Source organism: Engystomops pustulosus, chromosome 11, assembly GCF_040894005.1.
Source record: "Engystomops pustulosus chromosome 11, aEngPut4.maternal, whole genome shotgun sequence".
Taxonomy (NCBI): Eukaryota; Metazoa; Chordata; class Amphibia; order Anura; family Leptodactylidae; genus Engystomops; species Engystomops pustulosus.
In genome coordinates this window covers 7,215,913-7,238,343 of record NC_092421.1, presented here as the reverse complement: position 1 = coordinate 7,238,343, position 22,431 = coordinate 7,215,913, and the positions used below count along the sequence as shown (strand labels likewise).

Genomic DNA, 22,431 nt, shown 5'->3' with positions numbered 1-22,431 from the left:
ATTTTTGAAATGATGTCACTTCCTTTTTATTGTATATAAATTTGAGTCACTCTGTATACACCTTTGCTTGAGAAAGGCTCCAGGCCATAGGAGCCGAAACGTAGCTTGGCACATGTTGGAATAAACTACACTTTTTTTCACAAGCCTTTGGAGTGCTGCCGTTTTTTCCGATATATATAATATATATGCTTAGTGTGTGTGTGTATATATGTATGTATGTGTCCGCTAAAGGAATCTGCACCGTTGCGTTTACAATCACCAAATTTTGCACAACTGCTCCCTGTGAGTCATTGTGCTCTGAGCTGTGATTGGCTACTATAGGCAATGAGCATAAGACAGTTATGTGTGAGGTAAAATGGATAGAGACAGACAGACTGGGAGACTGAGCGACGGAGAGACGGGCAGGGTGAGTGAGCAACAGAGAGACGGGCAGGGTGAGTGAGCGACAGAGAGGCGGGCAGGGTGAGTGAGCGACAGAGAGGCGGGCAGGGTGAGTGAGCGACAGAGAGGCGGGCAGGGAGCGTGGGCGACAGAGAGGCGGGCAGGGAGAGTGAGCGACAGAGAGGCGGGCAGGGTGAGTGGGCGACAGAGAGGCGGGCAGGGTGAGTGAGCGACAGAGAGGCGGGAAGGGAGAGTGGGCGACAGAGAGGCGGGCAGGGAGAGTGGGCGACAGAGAGGCGGGCAGGGTGAGTGGGCGACAGAGAGGCGGGCAGGGTGAGTGGGCGACAGAGAGGCGGGCAGGGTGAGTGGGCGACAGAGAGGCGGGCAGGGTGAGTGGGCGACAGAGGCGGGCAGGGTGAGTGGGCGACAGAGAGGCGGGCAGGGTGAGTGGGCGACAGAGAGGCGGGCAGGGTGAGTGGGCGACAGAGAGGCGGGCAGGGTGAGTGGGCGACAGAGAGGCGGGCAGGGTGAGTGGGCGACAGAGAGGCGGGCAGGGTGAGTGGGCGACAGAGAGGCGGGCAGGGTGAGTGGGCGACAGAGAGGCGGGCAGGGTGAGTGGGCGACAGAGAGGCGGGCAGGGTGAGTGGGCGACAGAGAGGCGGGCAGGGTGAGTGGGCGACAGAGAGGCGGGCAGGGTGAGTGGGCGACAGAGAGGCGGGCAGGGTGAGTGGGCGACAGAGAGGCGGGCAGGGTGAGTGGGCGACAGAGAGGCGGGCAGGGTGAGTGGGCGACAGAGAGGCGGGCAGGGTGAGTGGGCGACAGAGAGACGGGCAGGGTGAGTGGGCGACAGAGAGACGGGCAGGGTGAGTGAGCGACAGAGAGACGGGCAGGGTGAGTGGGCGACAGAGAGGCGGGCAGGGTGAGTGGGCGACAGAGAGGCGGGCAGGGTGAGTGGGCGACAGAGAGGCGGGCAGGGTGAGTGGGCGACAGAGAGGCGGGCAGGGTGAGTGGGCGACAGAGAGGCGGGCAGGGAGCGTGGGCGACAGAGAGGCGGGCAGGGAGCGTGGGCGACAGAGAGGCGGGCAGGGAGCGTGGGCGACAGAGAGGCGGGCAGGGAGCGTGGGCGACAGAGGGGCGGGCAGGGAGAGTGAGCGACAGAGGGGCGGGCAGGGTGAGTGAGTGGAGTGAGTGACAGACAGACAGGGAGAGATAGATGTATATTATTTTTTGTTAACAAATTCTATTTTGATCCCGGACAACACCGAGATCTACAGCCAGTGTTTGTATGCATATAGATGTGTGTGTGTGTGTGTGTGTGTGTGTGTGTGTATATAGATAGATATAGATATATGTGTGTGTGTATATAGATAGATATAGATATATGTGTGTGTGAGGAGACAAGGGTATGCAGCATTTCCCTTCACATGAAGCTCGTTGTCCTCCCTCGATGATCTGATACAAGGACCTTTCTGTTACTCAGATTGGAAATTGTTTCCTGAAATCAATCGAACATGGAAAGAAACATTTCTCATAAGTTGTGTAAGGAGGGAAATCACTCATAATCTACCAGCTGGGGGCTGGGCATTTGTAATATTGACTATAGAAAAGTATTGCCAATACAGGCGGTCCCCTACTTAAGAACACCCGACTTACAGACGACCCCTAGTTCCAGGCGAACCTCTGTATGTTGGTAATTTACTGTACCGCTGAACACGGAATTTAATCACCCAAGATCGGAGCCCACTCCGACCGCGGGTGTTACTTGGGGATGTCAATGGCCATGGGCTGCAATATTCTTGAGTCTGTGCACAATGGTTCTTGCTGCATTGGACAGGAATGGGGTACAGTCACACAGCTGTATGCACGCCCGGCTGGAGGAGCTGGAGGTGACCCCTCCATAGAGAATGGCGCCGCACACACAGGGAGAGCAGGCTCTATCTTTTCCCCACGTACGGCCATTGCCTTCTATGCGGACGTATATGCGGCCCAATACACACCTCCCCCTAGATCAGTGATGGCTAACCTTTTGCAGACCGAGTGCCCAAACTACAACCAGAATCGACTTATTTACCATGAAGTGCCAGCATGGCATTTCAAGCAGTACCTTATTGCTACCTGTTCTTCAACATCATTCAATTGTATCGGCCCCCTGAGGCCACCAATACAGTAGAAAGAAGGTGGACAAATTCAGACCATCATTGTAGCTTCTCTCCAGGAAGAATGGTGGGCCCAGCAGGAGGACATCCAAGACAATGCAGTTCTGTCAACACCTTCTCACTTTTTGCTGCAGTTCCAAACAGCCAATGAAGTGTCACTTTCAAACAGCGCTGAGAGCAGCATCTTTTAAGTTGCTTGGGACTGCAGGAAGATTTGGTGGATTTGGTCCTGTTTGGTGAAATTGGGGCAGTGGCCTGGGTGCCCACAGAGAAGGCCCTGAGTGCCACATCTGGCACCCGTGCCATAGGTTCGCCACCACTGCCCTAGATGGCCATGTGATTGTACCCAATTCCTGTACACAGCTTTATGCCTGCCCGGCCACAGTGCGCTGCAGAGGAGGTGACCCCTGCCCCCCTCCATAGAGAAAAGAACCGCACGGCCGCATTGCCTTCTATGGGGACACATATGCGGCCCAATACACACCACTAGACGGCCATGTGAATGTACCCTTAGTATGTAACGCAGGAGCTGCTGGGCACAGAAGCCACTAGGAATAGGTGTAGGCAGCTTGCAGGTCTGTACTCAGCGGCTGCAGCCTCCCTCAGTTCGGCTTTCAGCAGTGGACGATCAAGAAACTCCTCTTACTCTGATCCCTATCCACAAAGTTTATGGTATTTGTTGCATTGGGGGGAGGCTCCGGCTGCAGCTGCTGCGTGGATGTAACTCACAGTCTGCAGTGATGTCTCAGGACAGCTGTGGAGGAAGAGGCTTCACTGTGCAGCGTGTTCTATCTATGAGCAATGACTGGCTGCTCCGCCAGACCCCCACACTGTGTCCAGATATTCACTGGAATTGCCTTCCCCACCTGCAGCCTCTTCAGATAGCTTGTTGGGCCCCTCTCTGTGCGGGCCCCATATCGGCTGATATATATAGTTGGCAGCTCCACACTTCAAGAAGTGAAGAGTCTTTATAATCCTGAATACTCCGACATACAGGCGGTCCCCTACTTAAGGACACCCGACTTACAGACAACTCATAGTTACAGACAGACCCCTCTGCCCCCTGTGACCTCTCTGGATGTTACTATAGCCCCAGACTGCAATGATGAGCTGTAAGGTGTCTGTAATGAAGCTTTATTGATAATCCTTGGTCCCATTACAGCAAAAAATGTTTAAATTGCAATTGTCACTGGGGCCAAATTTTTTTTTGTCTGGATCGACAATGATAAAATATACAGTTTCGACTTACATACAAATTCAACTTAAGAACAAACCTCCAGACCCTATCTTGTACGTTACCCAGGGACTGCCTGTATTTACTTTATGAAGATTATTTAGTTGCTCAGTTTTGGGAACCAGAAATAAATCAAATGTTTTGGCGTTTTGTATTCCTTCAGGATGTAAAGATTGTGAGACCAGAAGAACACAAGACGTCTTCCACCTCTCACTTCACCGGAGAAGCCTCCGTCTCCGACTCCAGTAACTCTGCTCTTTCTTCATCCAATTTGCTTTCCCGTATGAAGGCGAGAAATCACTTACTCCTTCCTCCCAGAGACGACGCTGAGATTGGGGCTGGACCTCACACGGCGGATCCAACAGAACACGACGAGTTACTAGCAGACATGAGAAACTTTATCGCATTTCAAGCCCAGCAGGACGGAGAAGCGAGCACCCAAGAGCTGCTGCAGGAGTTTGAGCAGAAGCTTTCCCCCTCGCAGTCCTGTGTTTTTCGAGAACTGCTGCGAAAACTGTGCACCTTTCATAGAAAAAGTGCTGGACTTGGAGTCTGGAGACTCAGACCCGAATTCCAATGAAACTTTTCTAATTGTAGCATATCCTTTTTTTTTTTTTACCAAGAACTGCCAAACTTTTTCCAAGGCTACATCAAAGGGAAATGTCTTCCAGATCCAAAACCTTCATCATTTAAAGAGGACCTGTCACCCAGATAATTTCTCATAAATGTAGTGATATGGTCCCTGAGAAACAAGACTGTGTCCTTAGATACGGCCACCTCTGCTGGAGGGATTGCACAAAGAAACAAAAGGTGTTTGTATATGAAATGTCCGGGAGTTATTGCAGGTCCCGCAGCCGTCCTGTGGTAATGATCGCTGAATCCTGGTGGTCAGGCAGGGCTCAATAGCGCATGTCTGGCCACTGCTGCCAAAATGTGAGGTGGTCGTATCCAAGGAAGCTATCTCATTTCTAAGGGACAACATTACTACATTTATAAGAAATTATCTTCACACAGGAACGTTTTTTTTTAATTAACATCCAACTGAAGAAATGTTTATATATGGCAGATTAATTAAATTAAATGTAAATGCCCAGATGGGAAAACCCCTTTTAAGGAATGGAGAGGAGCAGAGATCTGAAACTAACAGTTATGCAGCCGGTCACCAGGAAAATTGTGCCTTCTGGTGGAAGGTTCCCTTTAAACAACCGATTGACATCTCAATTCAAAGTTGATTTTCTGGATGATGCCGCCGCACCAGGCTCTGGAATCATCTGGAAGGTCTGAAGCCGCTACATACCGGTAGTGGTCGATTTCTACTGACAGGTCCCCTATAAATGCAACTTTTATACGGTTTTGTGAAACATACCTACCTCATCGCTACTGAGAGAATAGACACTTTGTGGACCTTCCTTTATGTTATGACGCTGTTATTTATTTGAATAAACTTTATAAAATGTTCTGTGAATGTGAGGGGGGGGGGAGGACAAAAAACATGCAGAAAATAAATCTAAAAGATAAATCTTATTTTATAATCTATATAAGATCATACACATAGGACTGAAGGCCAACGCTACACAGATTACCGATAAACATGTTCCATCGTGGTCTGCAAAAGACCTAAAATATCCCCTTGATGAAACACGTGAGGGATCGGCTCCTGTGCTCTGTATTTAGATTGTTTGTCCATGTCTCTTCTATATTGTCATTATTGACGGTGTCCATACACTTATGTGACATTCTGGGGCACATTTACTTACCCGGTCCTGTCGCGATCCCCGAGGTGCGTTGTCTGACGAGGATGAAGTCCAGCGCGATTCACTAAGATTGTGCACCCGATATCCTGCATGTGTCGCTTCCCTGCTCAGGTCCCTGGAGTTCACCTTCTTCTTCCTGGTGCATGTAAGTGCATTGTCCGTGTATAATGTGCTGTGCGGGGAGTCACTAAGATCCTGCACCCGATATCCTGCATGTGTCACTTCCCCGCTCAGGCCCCGGAGTTCACCTTCTTCTTCCTGGTGCATGTAAGTGCATTGTCCGTGTATAATGTGCTGTGCGGGGAGTCACTAAGATCCTGCGCCTGATATCCTGCATGTGTCGCTTCCCCGCTCAGGTCCCTGGAGTTCACCTTCTTCTTCCTGGTGCATGTAAGTGCATTGTCCGTGTATAATGTGCTGTGCGGGGAGTCACTAAGATCCTGCGCCTGATATCCTGCATGTGTCGCTTCCCCGCTCAGGTCCCCGGAGTTCACCTTCTTCTTCCTGGTGCATGTAAGTGCTTTGTAAGTGTTGTGCTGAGCTCGTGGGGTGCTGCTGCTGGTAATGGTTTGGCAGAAGATACACTGCCCGTAGCTCCAGTTTTGTTAGGTATCAGCTCTTAGGCCGCCTGGTTCTATCCGCCTGGTTCTATCCGCCTGGTTCTGGCCGCCTGGTTCCGGCTGCCATTGAAGCTCCTGACGTGCAGTAAGGCTCTGATTGTGATCACCTACATTTCTGGTGCTCCAATGAAGCTGCTCCTGATGCTCTTGCCTGCCAGGATCCGATTCCGGGGCTCTGTTCCAACCAGTTGTGCGACATGGAGCCCCTGCTGCTGTTGATCCGCTTAATAGGGTGATGATAGGCCAAGTAGGTGCCGCAGGGCATGGGGGGAGCACTACTAAGGACATATTATAGGATGGGGAGCACTGCCGGGGACATTTCATTAATAGGGGGAGCACTGCTGGGGACATTTCATTGATAGGGGGAGCACTGCTGGGGACATTGGATAGGGTGGGGGGGGGCTCGGCGTGGACATTTCATTAATGGGGAGGCGGCTGCCAACGTTTCATTAACCCCTAAGCACTGAGTCCGATGGATCTGCTTTCATTTTTGGATGGCATCGACAACTAACACCCCTCCGATGACGTCACAGGACCGATCTGATTGGTCCTGTGGCGTTGATCACCGTCATTGGCCGATCAAAACAGATTAGCCAATGACAGAGATCTGTGTCGCTGGGGGGGGGGCCCTTTTACTAGCCCTGCGCTCTGTAATGTCGCCATTTTGTGGTGTTGGACAAATTTGTGCTAGTGATCTGTGCCCTTCACTGTACCCTAAAACACACGATTACCCCCCCCCCCCCATGTACGTTTAGCCTATCAACAACAACCGCACTTTTAAGTACAATCTCTTAGGAGTAGTAGTGGTAGCAGTAGTGTAGAGGAGGAGTTGTAGTATCGTGGGGGAGTACATGTAGTTCTGTGTAGGTTGTATACTATCCCCCCCATCATGTCCCAGAAGTCATACACTGACTGGGAGGAATATATTTATATGTGCTTTTCATTTGTCCACCTCGTCCTCACAAAGCGACTCTGAGGAACCCCGCGAAGGCAGTTTTGTAGTGGATGACCCCCAGTAACTATGCCCCTCAGGTCCCTGATTTTATAGTTAGTCTTTGGATACACAGAGACACGGCAGGGCTCAGACCAGTGGACTATTTTAAGTTTTTTGGGTGTTTTTTGTGAGGACCTAATTGGTCATTTTTTTAAAAAAAGGACTAAGCCTTAACGTACCAACAGGCTGCGTCCTGAAGGGGTTAAAGAGGTTTTTCCAAGAAACAAGATAGGCCATATCCATAGAATCGAGCCTAACTTGCTGATCGATGGGGGTCTCATTGATTAGACCTCCACAGATCACAAGAAAGGGGGGGTCCAATTGACGCCACTCCACCATCTCCGTCAGCTCCATAGAGATGAATGGGCAGAACGGACATGCACGGCCGTCTCGGGGAGCAACAAGGGGTCCGACTGAGGTACCTCAGACCCCCTATTCTGGTCATTTGTGGGAGTCTCATCACTGAAACCTCCACGATTAGTGAGTTAGGCTCTATCGGGTAATCCTATTCATTACAATGTGCTATCAGCACATTGTAATGAATGAGGAGCAACATCCCCATATACTGCCATACTATATGATAGGATCGGATCGTACAGACAACCTAGGGTTAAAGTACCCTAGGGAGTCTGAAAAATAGTAAAAATAAAAATAATTAAAAAAAAAAAATTTTAATAAAAAAAACTAAAATCTCAAATCACCCCCCTTTCCCTAGAACTGATATAAATATAAATAAACAGTAAAAATCATAAACACATCAGGTATCACCGCGTCCGAAAATGCCCAATCTATCAAAATATGATTACGGTTTTTCACTGCGTTTAACCCCGTAACGGAAAGTTGCGCCCAAAGTCGAAAATGGCACTTTTTTGCCATTTAAAAAAAAATTTTAAATTCTATAAAGTGATCAAAAGGTCGTACAGTCCTAAAAATGATAACATTGTAAATGTCATCAAAAGCCGCAAAAAACAACACCTCCCAAAGCTCCGTACACCAAAGTATGAAAAAGTTGTTAGCGCCAGAAGATGGCAAAATCCCCCCAAATTTTTTTGAGGTTTTAATTTTTTTTAATATATGAAAACATTATAAAACCTATAAAACCTATCCCTGTAATTGTACCGACCCAAAGAATAAAGTAGACCTGTCATTTTGGGCGCAGAGTGAAATCCTTAAATCCAAGCCCACAAGAAATGGCACAAATGCGTTTTTTTTACCAATTTCACTGCATTTGGAATTTTTTTCCTGCTTCCCAGTACACGGCACGGAATATTAAATACCATCATTTTGAAGTGTAATTTGTTATGCAGAAAATAGGCCCTCGCACAGCTCTTTACATGGAAAAATAAAAAAGTTATTGATTTTTGAAGGTGGAGAGCGAGAAATGAAAACGCAAAAATTAAAAAGGGCGGCGGCGTTAAGGGGTTAACCAGCATTGTGTAAATTAACCAGAAGCTCTGTGAAGATGTATCTTTCTTATGATTGTATTTTAAATCTACTTGAAAATTTCATTCCTTCAGATCGATTATTCCTAGTTTATTCTAAATGGAGTTGTGGGAGATTCATGTGCCAGTAGTAGGACTTAGGGTTATTCTTAAACACCTGAATTTCCAAAATTATTTGGGTATAAAAAACTTTTATAGTAATTGAGTCCCTCAAGAAATAACACAAAAAAGTATGAATCAAAGCCATAGGTCTGAGGCTAAACCTCCTGTGTGATGTCTGGAGAGAAGACATGGATCCAATTGTACATATATAATGTTTGGATACAAGATATCATTATTAGAATCATTACACAGTACAGAGAGAAGATTGTAACTAAATCTACAAAAATCGCAGCTGTAACATTGCAACATTATAACATTGTTTACATTATACCATTGTAACATTATAACATAACATTGTTTACATTATACCATTGTAACATTATAACATTTGTAACATAACATAACATTGTTTACATTATACCATTGTAACATTGTAACATTATAACATAACATTGTTTACATTATACCATTGTAACATTTGTAACATTGTAACATTATACAATTGTAACATGGTAACATTTATAATTATAACATAACATTGTTTACATTATACCATTGTAACATTATAACATAACATTGTAACATTATAACATTTGTAACATTATAACATAACATTGTTTACATTATACCATTGTAACATTATAACATTGTAACATTATAACATTGTAACATGGTAACATTTATAATTATAACATAACATTGTAACATTATACGATTGAAATATTATAACATTGTATCATTTTAACATTTGTATCATGGTAACATTTATAATATTGTAACATTTATAACACATTTGTAACATTAAACAATTTTTACACTATAACATTTATAATATTGTAAATTGTAACATTTGTAACATTGGGAAAAAGCTCAACATCTGTTTTTTTTCCCAACTATTTTAAAATAGTCGCATTGTTTATTAGCAAACACTTCCTTTGTGGCAGCTTCATTGTGCTCCACATTAACCCTTATTCAGATGAAGGTGTTGAACCTCTGGCGCCCTAACACCTTTACTATTAGAATTGGTGTCGACGTCTACCTGACACCTCAAGGATAACATTAGACCCCAGCAAACAATGACATGAGATAATGAAGGATGGAAAATGGAAGCTGTGCAATTTTACACATGGAAAGTTGTAAGATTTTGTTTTAATCCTTCTTTTAACATGTGAATACGGTGAATATTGTGTATATTGTCCTTTGTCTTATCCTTACGCTGCCGCACAGAAGAAACCAAATTGCTGGGAGGGGGGAGGAGAACATTTTTAACAGCATGAGAAAAAGAAAGAAAGGCTTATTATCTGTAACCCGCGGATGACACTTCTGTTATGTTTATCATTACTGTCATTATTGTATTTACCATGAAGGTAAACATGATCATAACAATAATAGAATGCATACAATAACTGGAAAGGTGAACACGGTCACCAAAACAAAACCTCACGTCACAGTCCCCGGGTTACATGCAAGATGGGGTCCATAGGTTTGTTCTTAAGTCGAATCTTTATGTAAGTCGGAACTGTATATTTTATAATTGTTAATCCAGGCAAAAAAACATTTTTGCCCCAGTGACAATTGGAGTTTTAACATGTTTTGCTGTAATGGGAAGAAGGATTATGAATAAATCTTCATTACAGACACCTTACAGCTGATCATTGCAGTCTGGGACTATAAGTAACATCCAGAGAGGTCACAGGGGGCAGAGGGATCCGTCTGTAACTAGGCGTCATCTGTAAGTTAGGCTTCCTTAAGTAGGAGACCGCCAAGTCCTCCGGTTTCCTCCCACACTCCAAAACACACTGGTAGGTTGATTAGTTTGTGAGCCCCATGGGGACAGGGACCAATATGACATACTTTGTGCAGCGCTGCAGAATCTGTGTGCGCTATATAAATAAAGAATTATTATTATTCCTCCTCCGTTCCAAGACAGCCATGGACGTGCCATGTTCAGTGCCGTTTTAAAGCGACACCTCCTTGGCTGCCAGGACTACACGAGAAGTGAGGTGATTCTTCCTCTACAGGGGACCCTGAAAGGAAGATACAATCCAAATCTCTCCATCTTGTTTATATTGTATTGGTGTCCACAGGATGACAATACGATTGAAACTTATAATACCGCAGGGATCAATAGGTTACTGCTTAAAGGGGTTGTCCCATTTCAGCAAATTAATATTATTGTTTGTATTAGAAAAAGTTAAACAACTTTCCAATATACTTATCTGTATACATTCCTCACGGTTTTCTAGATCTCTGCTTGCTGTCCTGCTATAGGAAGCTTCTGCGTTTACTTCCAGTGGACAGAAATCTGACCGTGGTCACACAGGTGCACAGCTCCTTATATCACACAGGTGCACCTGTGTGATATAACGAGCCGTGCACCTGTGTGATATAACGAGCCGTGCACCTGTGTGATATAACGAGCCGTGCACCTGTGTGATATAACGAGCCGTGCACCTGTGTGACCAGGGTCAGATTTCTGTCCACTGGAAGTAACTGCAGAAGCTTTCTATAGGAGGACAGCAAGCAGAGGTCTAGAAAACCGTGAGGAATGTATACAGAAAGTATATTGGAAAGTTGTTTAACTTTTTCTAATACAAACAATAACATTAATTTGCTGAAATGGGAATAATCCCTTTAAATTGTCATGTTGGCACTTTGCGACATAAAAGTAGGTTTTGGTTGTAGTTTGGGCACCCGGGCTCTAAAAGGTTCCCCATCGCTGATCTCGGCCTTTAAGAAAAAACATTTGAACATATAAATAATATTCATGAAAGATTCTGTTGTGTTGCATTCTGCTGAGATTCAGAGGGATGAGATGCCCCCCCCCCCCCCATCGCTTCCCATTTATTACTCACTATGGAAATGATTTTGCAGGATATTGGAGTCCTGATACCATCTTATCTTAAAAATCCTTGTACAAGATATATGAGTGATGATATGGACTGATGATTTCTTTTTTACTTTGAATATTTTCTTTTTTTTTTTTTTGTTTTTAAGGGGAACTATACTATCAATGATGTGGGTCCACAATGGGGTCACAGCCGGAGACCCTAGAGAGAAAGCGGAAACAGTTTATTACCACTTCTGCCTTCTCCTTGCTTCACTGCAGAACGTGGAAATAGATCATGTGATCTCAGGTGTGCAGCAGGTAGTCAAAGCTGTCGGGTCTGATCACACCCAGTACGGTTCTGGTCATACGTCAGCACCCACAGGAGTTTTCTTTCAGATTTTAAAACCTTCAATTTATAGCTTTTTGATCGCGTGTTTGACATTCACGTAGAGTAGGCCCCCAGCGCTTTTTTCATGGGAATATCGAAAGTAAAATAAACCGAAAAAAAAACTATTTAGAAATATTTAGAAATAAACATTAATATTTCCCAATAAAAAAAACTACCTTTTTTTTTTACCAAACATTGACATAGTCGTCCGGTTTACCTGAGAACGTGAATGTCACATACCAGGGAATTCATTCATAATGGCGATTTTTAGTTCATTTCAAAACCGACAAAAATATTTACTGTACATTACCAAAAAAAAAAATCTTTGATTTCCAGTTTTTGTAACTCTAACCCCCAAAAAATAAAAATGGCGCAAAACTTTTTAAGGTATTGCACAAAAAAATAAATAAAAAGAAGTTGTGGCCAAATGCCAGGTCAGAAAGAGGTTAATAATAAGCAGATACACGGCAGCTGTTGTCTGTAAGTACGGTTCATATATAAGGCACACAGGATTATAAGGCGCACCTGATTATAAGGATGAATGACCAGCAGGTGGCAGACCTGTGCACAGTACAAGGCAGCTGTTGTCTGTAAGTACGGTTCATATATAAGGCACACAGGATTATAAGGCGCACCTGATTATAAGGATGAATGACCAGCAGGTGGCAGACCTGTGCACAGTACAAGGCAGTTGTTGTCTGTAAGTACGGTTCATATATAAGGCGCACCTGATTATAAGGATGAATGACCAGCAGGGGGCAGACCTGTGCACAGTACAAGGCAGCTGTTGTCTGTAAGTACGGTTCATATATAAGGCGCACCGGACTATAAGGCGCACTTGATTATAAGGCTGAATGACCAGCAGGTGGCAGACCTGTGCACAGTACACGGCAGCTGTTGTCTGTAAGTATGGTTCATATATAAGGTGCACCGGACTATAAGGCACACCTGATTATAAGGATGAATGACCAGCAGGTGGCAGACCTGTGCACAGTACAAGGCAGCTGTTGTCTGTAAATACAGTTCATATATAAGGCGCACTGGACTATACGGCGCACCAATCATTTCTGAGAAAATCAAAGGATTTTTTATGCTCCTTAGGCTGCATTCACACGACAGCAAGAGGGACGTATATACGGCCGATATACACTCACAGGCCACTTTATTAGGTGCACCATGCTAGTAACGGGTTGGACCCCCTTTTGCCTTCAGAACTGCCTCAATTCTTCGTGGCATAGATACAACAAGGTGCTGGAAGCTCCTCAGAGATTTTGCTCCATATTGACATGATGGCATCACACAGTTGCCGCAGATTTGTCGGCTGCACATCCATGATGCGAATCTCCCGTTCCACCACATCCCAAAGATGCTCTATTGGATTGAGATCTGGTGACTGTGGAGGCCATTTGTGTCCAGTGACCTCATTGTCATGTTCAAGAAACCAGTCTGAGATGCTTCCAGCTTTATGACATGGCGCATTATCCTGCTGAAAGTAGCCATCAGATGTTACAGGGTACATTGTGCTCATAAAGGGATGGACATGGGCAGCAACAATACTCAGGTAGGCTGTGGCGTTGTACCAAGGGGCCCAAAGACACCATGACACCACCACCACCAGCCTGACCCGCTGATACAAGGCAGGATGGATCCATGACACCACCACCACCAGCCTGAGCCGCTGATACAAGGCAGGATGGATCCATGACACCACCACCACCAGCCTGAGCCGCTGATACAAGGCAGGATGGATCCATGACACCACCAGCCTGACCCGCTGATACAAGGCAGGATGGATCCATGACACCACCGCCACCAGCCTGACCCGCTGATACAAGGCAGGATGGATCCATGACACCACCAGCACCAGCCTGACCCGCTGATACAAGGCAGGATGGATCCATGACACCACCACCACCAGCCTGAGCCACTGATACAAGGCAGGATGATCCATGACACCACCAGCCTGACCCGCTGATACAAGGCAGGATGGATCCATGACACCAGCACCACCAGCCTGACCCGCTGATACAAGGCAGGATGGATCCATGACACCACCACCACCAGCCTGAGCCGCTGATACAAGGCAGGATGGATCCATTACACCACCACCACCAGCCTGAGCCGCTGATACAAGGCAGGATGGATCCATTACACCACCAGCACCAGCCTGAGCCGCTGATACAAGGCAGGATGGATCCATGACACCACCACCACCAGCCTGACCCGCTGATACAAGGCAGGATGGATCCATGACACCACCACCACCAGCCTGAGCCGCTGATACAAGGCAGGATGGATCCATGACACCAGCACCACCAGCCTGAGCCGCTGATACAAGGCAGGATGGATCCATGACACCAGCACCACCAGCCTGAGCCGCTGATACAAGGCAGGATGGATCCATGACACCACCACCACCAGCCTGAGCCGCTGATACAAGGCAGGATGGATCCATGACACCACCACCACCAGCCTGAGCCGCTGATACAAGGCAGGATGGATCCATGACACCACCACCACCAGCCTGAGCCGCTGATACAAGGCAGGATGGATCCATGACACCACCACCACCAGCCTGAGCCGCTGATACAAGGCAGGATGGATCCATGACACCACCACCACCAGCCTGACCCGCTGATACAAGGCAGGATGGATCCATGACACCACCACCACCAGCCTGACCCGCTGATACAAGGCAGGATGGATCCATGACACCACCACCACCAGCCTGACCCGCTGATACAAGGCAGGATTGATCCATGGCACCACCACCACCAGCCTGAGCCGCTGATACAAGGCAGGATGGATCCATGACACCCCCACCACCAGCCTGAGCCGCTGATACAAGGCAGGATGGATCCATGCTTTCATGTTGTTGACGCCAAATTCTGACCCTACCATCCGAATGTCGCAGCAGAAATCAGACCAGGCAACGTTTTTCCAATCTTCTACTGTCCAATTTCCATGAGCTTGTGCAAATTGTAGCCTCAGTTTCCTGTACTTAGCTGAAAGGAGTGGCACCCGGCGTGGTCTTCTGCTGCTGTAGCCCATCTGCCTCTAAGTTGGACGTACTGTGCGTTCAGAGATCCTCTTCTGCCTACCTTGGTTGTAACGGGTGGCGATTTGAGTCACTGTTGCCTTTCTATCAGCTCGAACCAGTCTGTCCATTCTCCTCTGACCTCTGGCATCAACAAGGCATTTCCGCCCACAGAACTGCCGCTCACTGGATGTTTTTTCTTTTTCGGACCATTCTCTGTAAACCCTAGAGATGGTTGTGCGTGAAAATCCCAGTAGATCAGCAGTTTCTGAAATACTCAGACCAGCCCTTCTGGCACCAACAACCATGCCACGTTCAAAGGCCACAAATCACCTTTCTTCCCCATACTGATGCTCGGTTTGAACTGCAGGAGATTGTCCTGACCATGTCTACATGCCTAAATGCACTGAGTTGCCGCCATGTGATTGGCTGATTAGAAATTAAGTGTTAACGAGCAGTTGGACAGGTGTACCTAATAAAGTGGCCGGTGAGTATATATATCAGTACTCCATGATCTAATACTGTTAATGAAAAAAAACCCTTTTTGGAAATAAAACTTATGATTATATGGTTTACTATTGATATATCCCCAAAACAATGATATTTGTCGTAGAATAGGTAGCAGCGCCATTCTGTATATAAACGCCTTCCTTCATTACTCCCTACATAAAGCACACGGCCGGATGCTCATCCAAGGGAATGTGTGAATGGGAAGATCAGGAGACATATTCTTCAGCCAAGCAAATATTCCTCCAACAACTGCGATCCGAATCCAATTCTATTCTCCTAGTAGTGCAGGGAATGTGCGTTACTTCCATCCTTTCGGCTTTGTCAGCATAATCCTGATATTTTTAATGGTCGCCTTTATTCTGTGAATAGACCACAGCGACGGACAACCTCCGTGAGGAAATAAATGCGCTGCACTCCCTGCATTGTGCTGACCCAGCTTACAGGAAAATGGCGCAGAATTTTATATTTCTAGATTCTACATAATTATAATTAAATGGTTTCCAAGGGCGGATCCTCTCTGCATAGAGAAAAGACCATATCATCATAGACGGCGTCCGTATCGTCATAGACATTGTCCATATCATCATAGACGGCGTCCGTATCATCATAGACATTGTCCGTATCATCATAGACGGCGTCCATATCATCATAGACAGCGTCCGCATCATCATAGACGGCGTCCATATCATCATAGACATTGTCCATATCATCATAGACGGCGTCCGTATCATCATAGACGGCGTCCGTATCATCATAGACGGCGTCCGTATCATCATAGACGGCGTCCGTATCATCATAGACGGCGTCCGCATCATCATAGACGGCGTCCGTATCGTCATAGACATTGTCCATATCATCATAGACGGCGTCCGTATCGTCATAGACATTGTCCATATCATCATAGACGGCGTCCGCATCATCATAGACAGCGTCCGCATCATCATAGACGGCGTCCGTATCATCATAGACATTGTCCATATCATCATAGACGGCGTCCATATCATCATAGACGGCGTCCGCATCATCATAGACGGCGTCCGCATCATCATAGACGGCGTCCGCATCATCATAGACGGCGTCCGCATCATCATAGACGGCGTCCGCATCATCATAGACGGCGTCCGCATCATCATAGACGGCGTCCATATCATCATAGACGGCGTCCGCATCATCATAGACGGCGTCCGCATCATCATAGACGGCGTCCGCATCATCATAGACGGCGTCCGCATCATCATAGACGGCGTCCGCATCATCATAGACGGCGTCCATATCATCATAGACGGCGTCCGCATCATCATAGACGGCGTCCGCATCATCATAGACGGCGTCCATATCATCATAGACGGCGTCCATATCATCATAGACGGCGTCCGCATCATCATAGACGGCGTCCGCATCATCATAGACGGCGTCCGCATCATCATAGACGGCGTCCGCATCATCATAGACGGCGTCCGCATCATCATAGACGGCGTCCATATCATCATAGACGGCGTCCGCATCATCATAGACGGCGTCCGCATCATCATAGACGGCGTCCGTATCGTCATAGACGGCGTCCATATAATCATAGACGGCGTCCGTATCGTCATAGATGGCGTCCGTATCATCATAGATGGCGTCCATATAATCATAGGTTCTGTTCTCAACCATTCTAGACCATTAAAATGTCACAGAATCAGATCTGACTTGTGAATATTTCTAAAAGCTGGACATACATTTCCCATGGCGTCTGACTGCTGGCGCACAGATTCACGCTCAGATTAGTCTTCACGTGTTTTGTCCGTTTTTTTAATCTGACCAATGGCAAATAACATGTAACTTGTATGATTTGTTCCTCCGCGCGACCACTACTGATGGGATAAGAACCCTGTAACATCTGGATATAAATGATGACCATCTCCATCTCACATCCGCTCTGGAACATATTGGGGCAGATTTACTTACCCGGTCCATTCCCGATCCAGCAGCGCGTTCTGCAACGCTGATTCGGGTCTTCCAGCGATTCACTAAGGTAGTGCGCCCGATGTCCACCAGGTGTCGCTGCTGCGCTGAAGTCCGTCGGAGTTCGCTGGAGTTCGCCTTCTTATCCTGGGTGCAGGTAAGTGCGTGTCAAGCGACACATTTTTTTTTTTTAAAGTTCCACGTTTTTTCAGAATCCATTGGGTTTTCCAACGGCCACGTCCCCCGATTTCCGTCCTGGCATGCCGGCGCCGATGCGCCACAATCCGATCGCCTGCGCAAAAAACCTGGGGCAATTCGGGAAACCCGTCGGAAAAAAGCGATTCAGGCCCTTAGTAAATGACCCCCATTGGTGATATGAAAAGTAGTAAAGTAAATAAAATATTTTTGTTTTTTTACTATATTGCAGTAGTTTTATTTTGTAATTATAGCGGATTTGTAATAGGCTTTGTTGTTTTGTCTGTATATAATTGTCTGTATAGAATTGTCTGTATATCATAGTCTGTATATAATTGTCTGTATATAATTGTCTGTATATCATAGTCTGTATATAATTGTCTGTATATAATTGTCTGTATATAATTGTCTGTATATAATTGTCTGTATATAATTGTCTGTATATCATAGTCTGTATATAATTGTCTGTATATAATTGTCTGTATATCATAGTCTGTATATAATTGTCTGTATATAATTGTCTGTATATAATAGTCTGTATATAATTGTCTGTATATAATTGTCTGTATATCATAGTCTGTATATAATTGTCTGTATATAATTGTCTGTATATAATTGTCTGTATATCATAGTCTGTATATCATAGTCTGTATATAATTGTCTGTATATAATTGTCTGTGTATAATAGTCTGTATATAATTGTCTGTATATCATAGTCTGTATATCATAGTCTGTATATAATTGTCTGTATATAATTGTCTGTGTATAATAGTCTGTATATAATTGTCTGTATATAATTGTCTGTATACAATCATTGATGTTCCTGTCCATCTTTCCTTCTCTGCCATTAAATATTCTTTTTAGCTCTTTTGTATTCACCATTTATTAGAATTCTATATTTCAGACGAAAAGCTTCAGCGTCAGAAATGCTCGGATACATTATAGTTCTATTAAAAGCCATCGCTGTGTTTGGAGAAATCTGGAGTTCTGGTAAGTGAAAGCACTCTCCCACTTCCCCCCATGACAGCGAGGGCAACCTTTGCCCCCATACTTGCTGTTTGAGTGGAAAACTCCCATTTTCTCCTGTAATACGACTTTCCGCGCTAATGGAGAGCAGGAGATTTGCTGACCATAGATTCCAATAAGTGAATTTGTTTTCAGAGTAAAAACTCAATAATCTGAATGATCATCTTGTTCATCATTTCAATAGGGAAGACGATGGTTTGGCTGACGGCTCTCTTATACATTCCCCAAATAACGCTCCCGCTTTTTGGCTTTGGGAAAGAGCTGAATAGCAACAAATTTGTCAGTATAGAATATAATTCATTATAACACAGACATTTACATACAATAGTAACAATATCATAGATTCTTCCATATTTATATGTTTGTGTGACGAGCAGTTTCATGAACTCCCCTGAGGACGCCTGTTTGGCGGGCGGAACGCGTGGGGTTCCTCTTCCTACCTCCTGGATGGGTTACTGAGACTCCTCATATGATGGTAAGTTTATCCACATTAGGCTACATGCACACGATGTATTCTCGCTGTACCGTAGTACGGCGGGCATACATTGGCGCTGCAGAGAGGAACAGGGGATGAGCGCTCCTCACCCCGCCCCTCTCCATCGAAATACACAGCGCCGTATTCCGGGGAAAGATGGGACATGTCCTATCTTTCTACGGGCTACGGAGCCGTACGGTGCCGCACGTGCGCTGCATCCTACCACTCCTGTACGGTGCCGTGAGCCATAGAAGTGTATGGGGGACGTATATCGGCCGTATATATGTCCCCCACACATGTGTGTGAATGCAGCCTTAGTACGTTTTCATTCTACTATAATATCTGTATAATTATTAGACAGTACAGGCGGTCCCCTACTTAAGGACACCCGACTTACAGACAGACCCCTCTGCCCCCTGTGACCTCTGGTGACCTCTCTGGATGTTACTATAGTCCCAGGCTGCAATGATCAGCTGTAAGGCGTCTGTAATGAAGCTTTATTCATAATCCTTGGTCCCATTACAGCAAAAAATGTTTAAACACCGATTGTAACTGGGGAAAAAAAAAATTTTGTCTTGATCTACAATTATAAAATATACAGTTTCTACTTACATACAAATTCAACTTAAGAAAAAACCTCCGGACCCTATCTTGTATGTAACCAGACTGCCTGTAATGCTTGTCTGCTCCACCATTCTTTCCTGGACTATACTTACCTATATTTTATTATTTGGAGCCTAATTAGCATACTACCGTCCGTGTATATGTATACTATACCCTGGGCGTTAGGTGCTGTGCTATAGGATTAGCTTGTTATGTGTTTAATGTCTGTATCACCTAATAAAGTTTACTTATCCACATACACCTCTCCTTTTGCTCCGTTTTTACGTCTGATCACTAATCACAGTCAATTCATTATAGGAATCGGTAGAACGTGACAGATTCTTCTACAGGCATCAAACCATTGAGAGATAGAGGCGACTCAAGTGAACCCGACAACGACAGAATCATTTCAGTATCATCCGTAGTGTAATACAAGACTGAAAAAAATGAAGGAAATGAAAAGATGGAAGTGGTTTGACTATTATTTCCGAAATGTTATACAAAAAGCAAATAAACATTATAGAAAGGGGAAAAGAAACTGAATAATGTCATCTTCTAGCCCAATCCTTAATAGGAAATTGTATCATAACAGATCATTTAAATTAATTTCACATGACTTTAAAAAAAAACATATGTGATCCTGCATTTCCTGCTCCTCCTATTCACATGCGAGACAAGTAAATGCAGAACATAATAAAGGACACAGAATTCCTAGAGTAAATCTTACTGGGGGTCATTTACTAAGGGCCCGAATCGCGTTTTCCCGACGTGTTACCCGAATATTTCCGATTTGCGCCGATTGTACCTGAATTGCCCCGGGATTGTGTCGCACGCGATCGGATTGTGGCGCATCGGCGCCGGCATGCGCGCGACGGAAATCGGGGGGCGTGGCCGAACGAAAACCCGACGTATTCGGAAAAACCGCCGCATTTAAAAACCGAAAAAGTGTCGCTTGGGGACCGCTTACCTTCACCTGGTCCGAGGTGGTGCATTCCGGCGCGTGGAGATGATTTTCAGCGCAGCAGCGCCACCTGGTGGACGGCGGAGGAACTGCCTTCATGAATCCCGGCCGGACCCGAATCCAGAGCAGAGAACGCGCCGCTGGATCGCGAATGGGCCGGGTAAGTAAATTTGCCCCACTGTGTTCAATGTAACCATCCCCTTTCTCTAACATAATGTACATGAATAATGGGGCACATTTATAAACGGCCCAATTCGCGTTTTTCAGTCGGGTTTTGGTATTTTTTCCGTTTTTCGTCGAATTCCGCCGGTTGCATCCGATGGAAATCGGGGGGGCGTGGCCGTCGGAAAACCCCACAGATTCGTAAAAAACGCCGTATTTTTTAAAAAAATATTGGTCGCGCGCGCCATACTTACATGCACCAGGAAGAGATCAGTGAACTCCGACGCACCTCGGCGCAGCAGCGACACCTGGTGGACATCGGGCGCAGGACCTTCATGAATCGGCGGAAGACCCAAAAGCTCGTCGGAGAAGCCGCCGCTGGAACGCGAAATGACCGGGTAAGTAAATGTGCCCCAATGTCTGCGTCTTTCTATTTTTTTATTAGTGCATCCATTGCAGCCACTGCAGTTATAACACCCTGATGGTCCTAGTGCAAAGGTTACATGGGAAGCCATAAGTGTAGCAGTCCTGTGCAGTGCCCCAATGTATTCAGCATACAAATAGCAACAGAATACAGATACAGGCAAACTGCTAAAGCCACAGCTCCATTAGCAACCTGAGGATGTTGAGGTTCGAGCTGACAAGGGGCCCCCTGCTGCCATAGGGCCCGGTCCGGCTAAGCTGTTTGCCTATAGTTAAAATGACTTTTGTTACAGCATTAGAGAACAAATGGCAACATACGGGGGCACATTTACTCACCCGTCCTGTCGTGATCCCCGAGGTGCGTTGTCCGATGAGGATTCGGAGCTGCCACGATTCACTAAGATCGTGCGTCCAATTCCCTGCATCTGTGACTTCCCTGCTCAGGTCCGCGGAGTTCACCTTCTTCATCCCGGTGCATGTAATCGCTTGGCTCGTAACACAATTTTGAATGTTAGTCCGAATTAGTCGGGTTGTCCGATGGCCCACCCCCTTATTTCTGTCGCATGAAAGTCGGCGCCAAAATCCAATCCTGTGCGCCAAAAACCCCTTCTAAATGCGGCGCACATTGGAAATCGACATGTATTCCGACGATAGTGCGGACCACAGACCCTTAGTAAATGGGCCCCAAGGCCTTCTGGAGTAAATGTACATATAGGGGCTTATTTACTAAGGGTCACGGATCGCACTTTCGTCGGACTGTGCACCGTTTTCGGGTTTTGCACGGCTGTGTCGCACGTAAATGGATTTTGTCGCAGCTGCGCTGCTTCCATGCGACAGAAATTGGGGTGGCGTGCCATCAGACGATCCGGACTGAGCGGGGACTTTCAAATTGTGTTGCATCTAATGCACTCACATGCACCAGGAAGAAGAACGTGATTTCTGTAGGACCTGAACGGGGAAGCGACACATGCAGGATATCGGGCGCAGGATCTTATTGACTCCCCGCACAGCGCATTATACACGGACAATGCACTTACATGCACCAGGAAAGAAGGTGAACTCCGGGGACCTGAGCGGGGAAGCGACACATGCAGGATATCGGGCGCAGGATCTTAGTGACTCCCCGCACAGCGCATTATACACGGACAATGCACTTACATGCACCAGGAAGAAGGTGAACTCCGGGGACCT

The 22,431-nt window shown here is 46.0% G+C and overlaps 1 protein-coding gene across 2 annotated transcripts in view; it reads left to right on the top strand.

Moving 5' to 3' along the window:
- The window catches only part of ERCC6 (ERCC excision repair 6, chromatin remodeling factor), a 43,623-nt gene extending 38,360 nt beyond the window's left edge, over positions 1 to 5,263 (top strand). For both annotated transcript variants that reach the window (XM_072129298.1, XM_072129299.1), the window contains exon 21: positions 3,935 to 5,263. In XM_072129298.1, the coding sequence (XP_071985399.1) occupies positions 3,935 to 4,351 (417 nt within the window). In that variant the 3' untranslated portion in view covers positions 4,352 to 5,263. The remainder of the gene's footprint in view (positions 1 to 3,934) is intronic.
- The last annotated feature ends 17,168 nt before the right edge of the window (positions 5,264 to 22,431 follow it).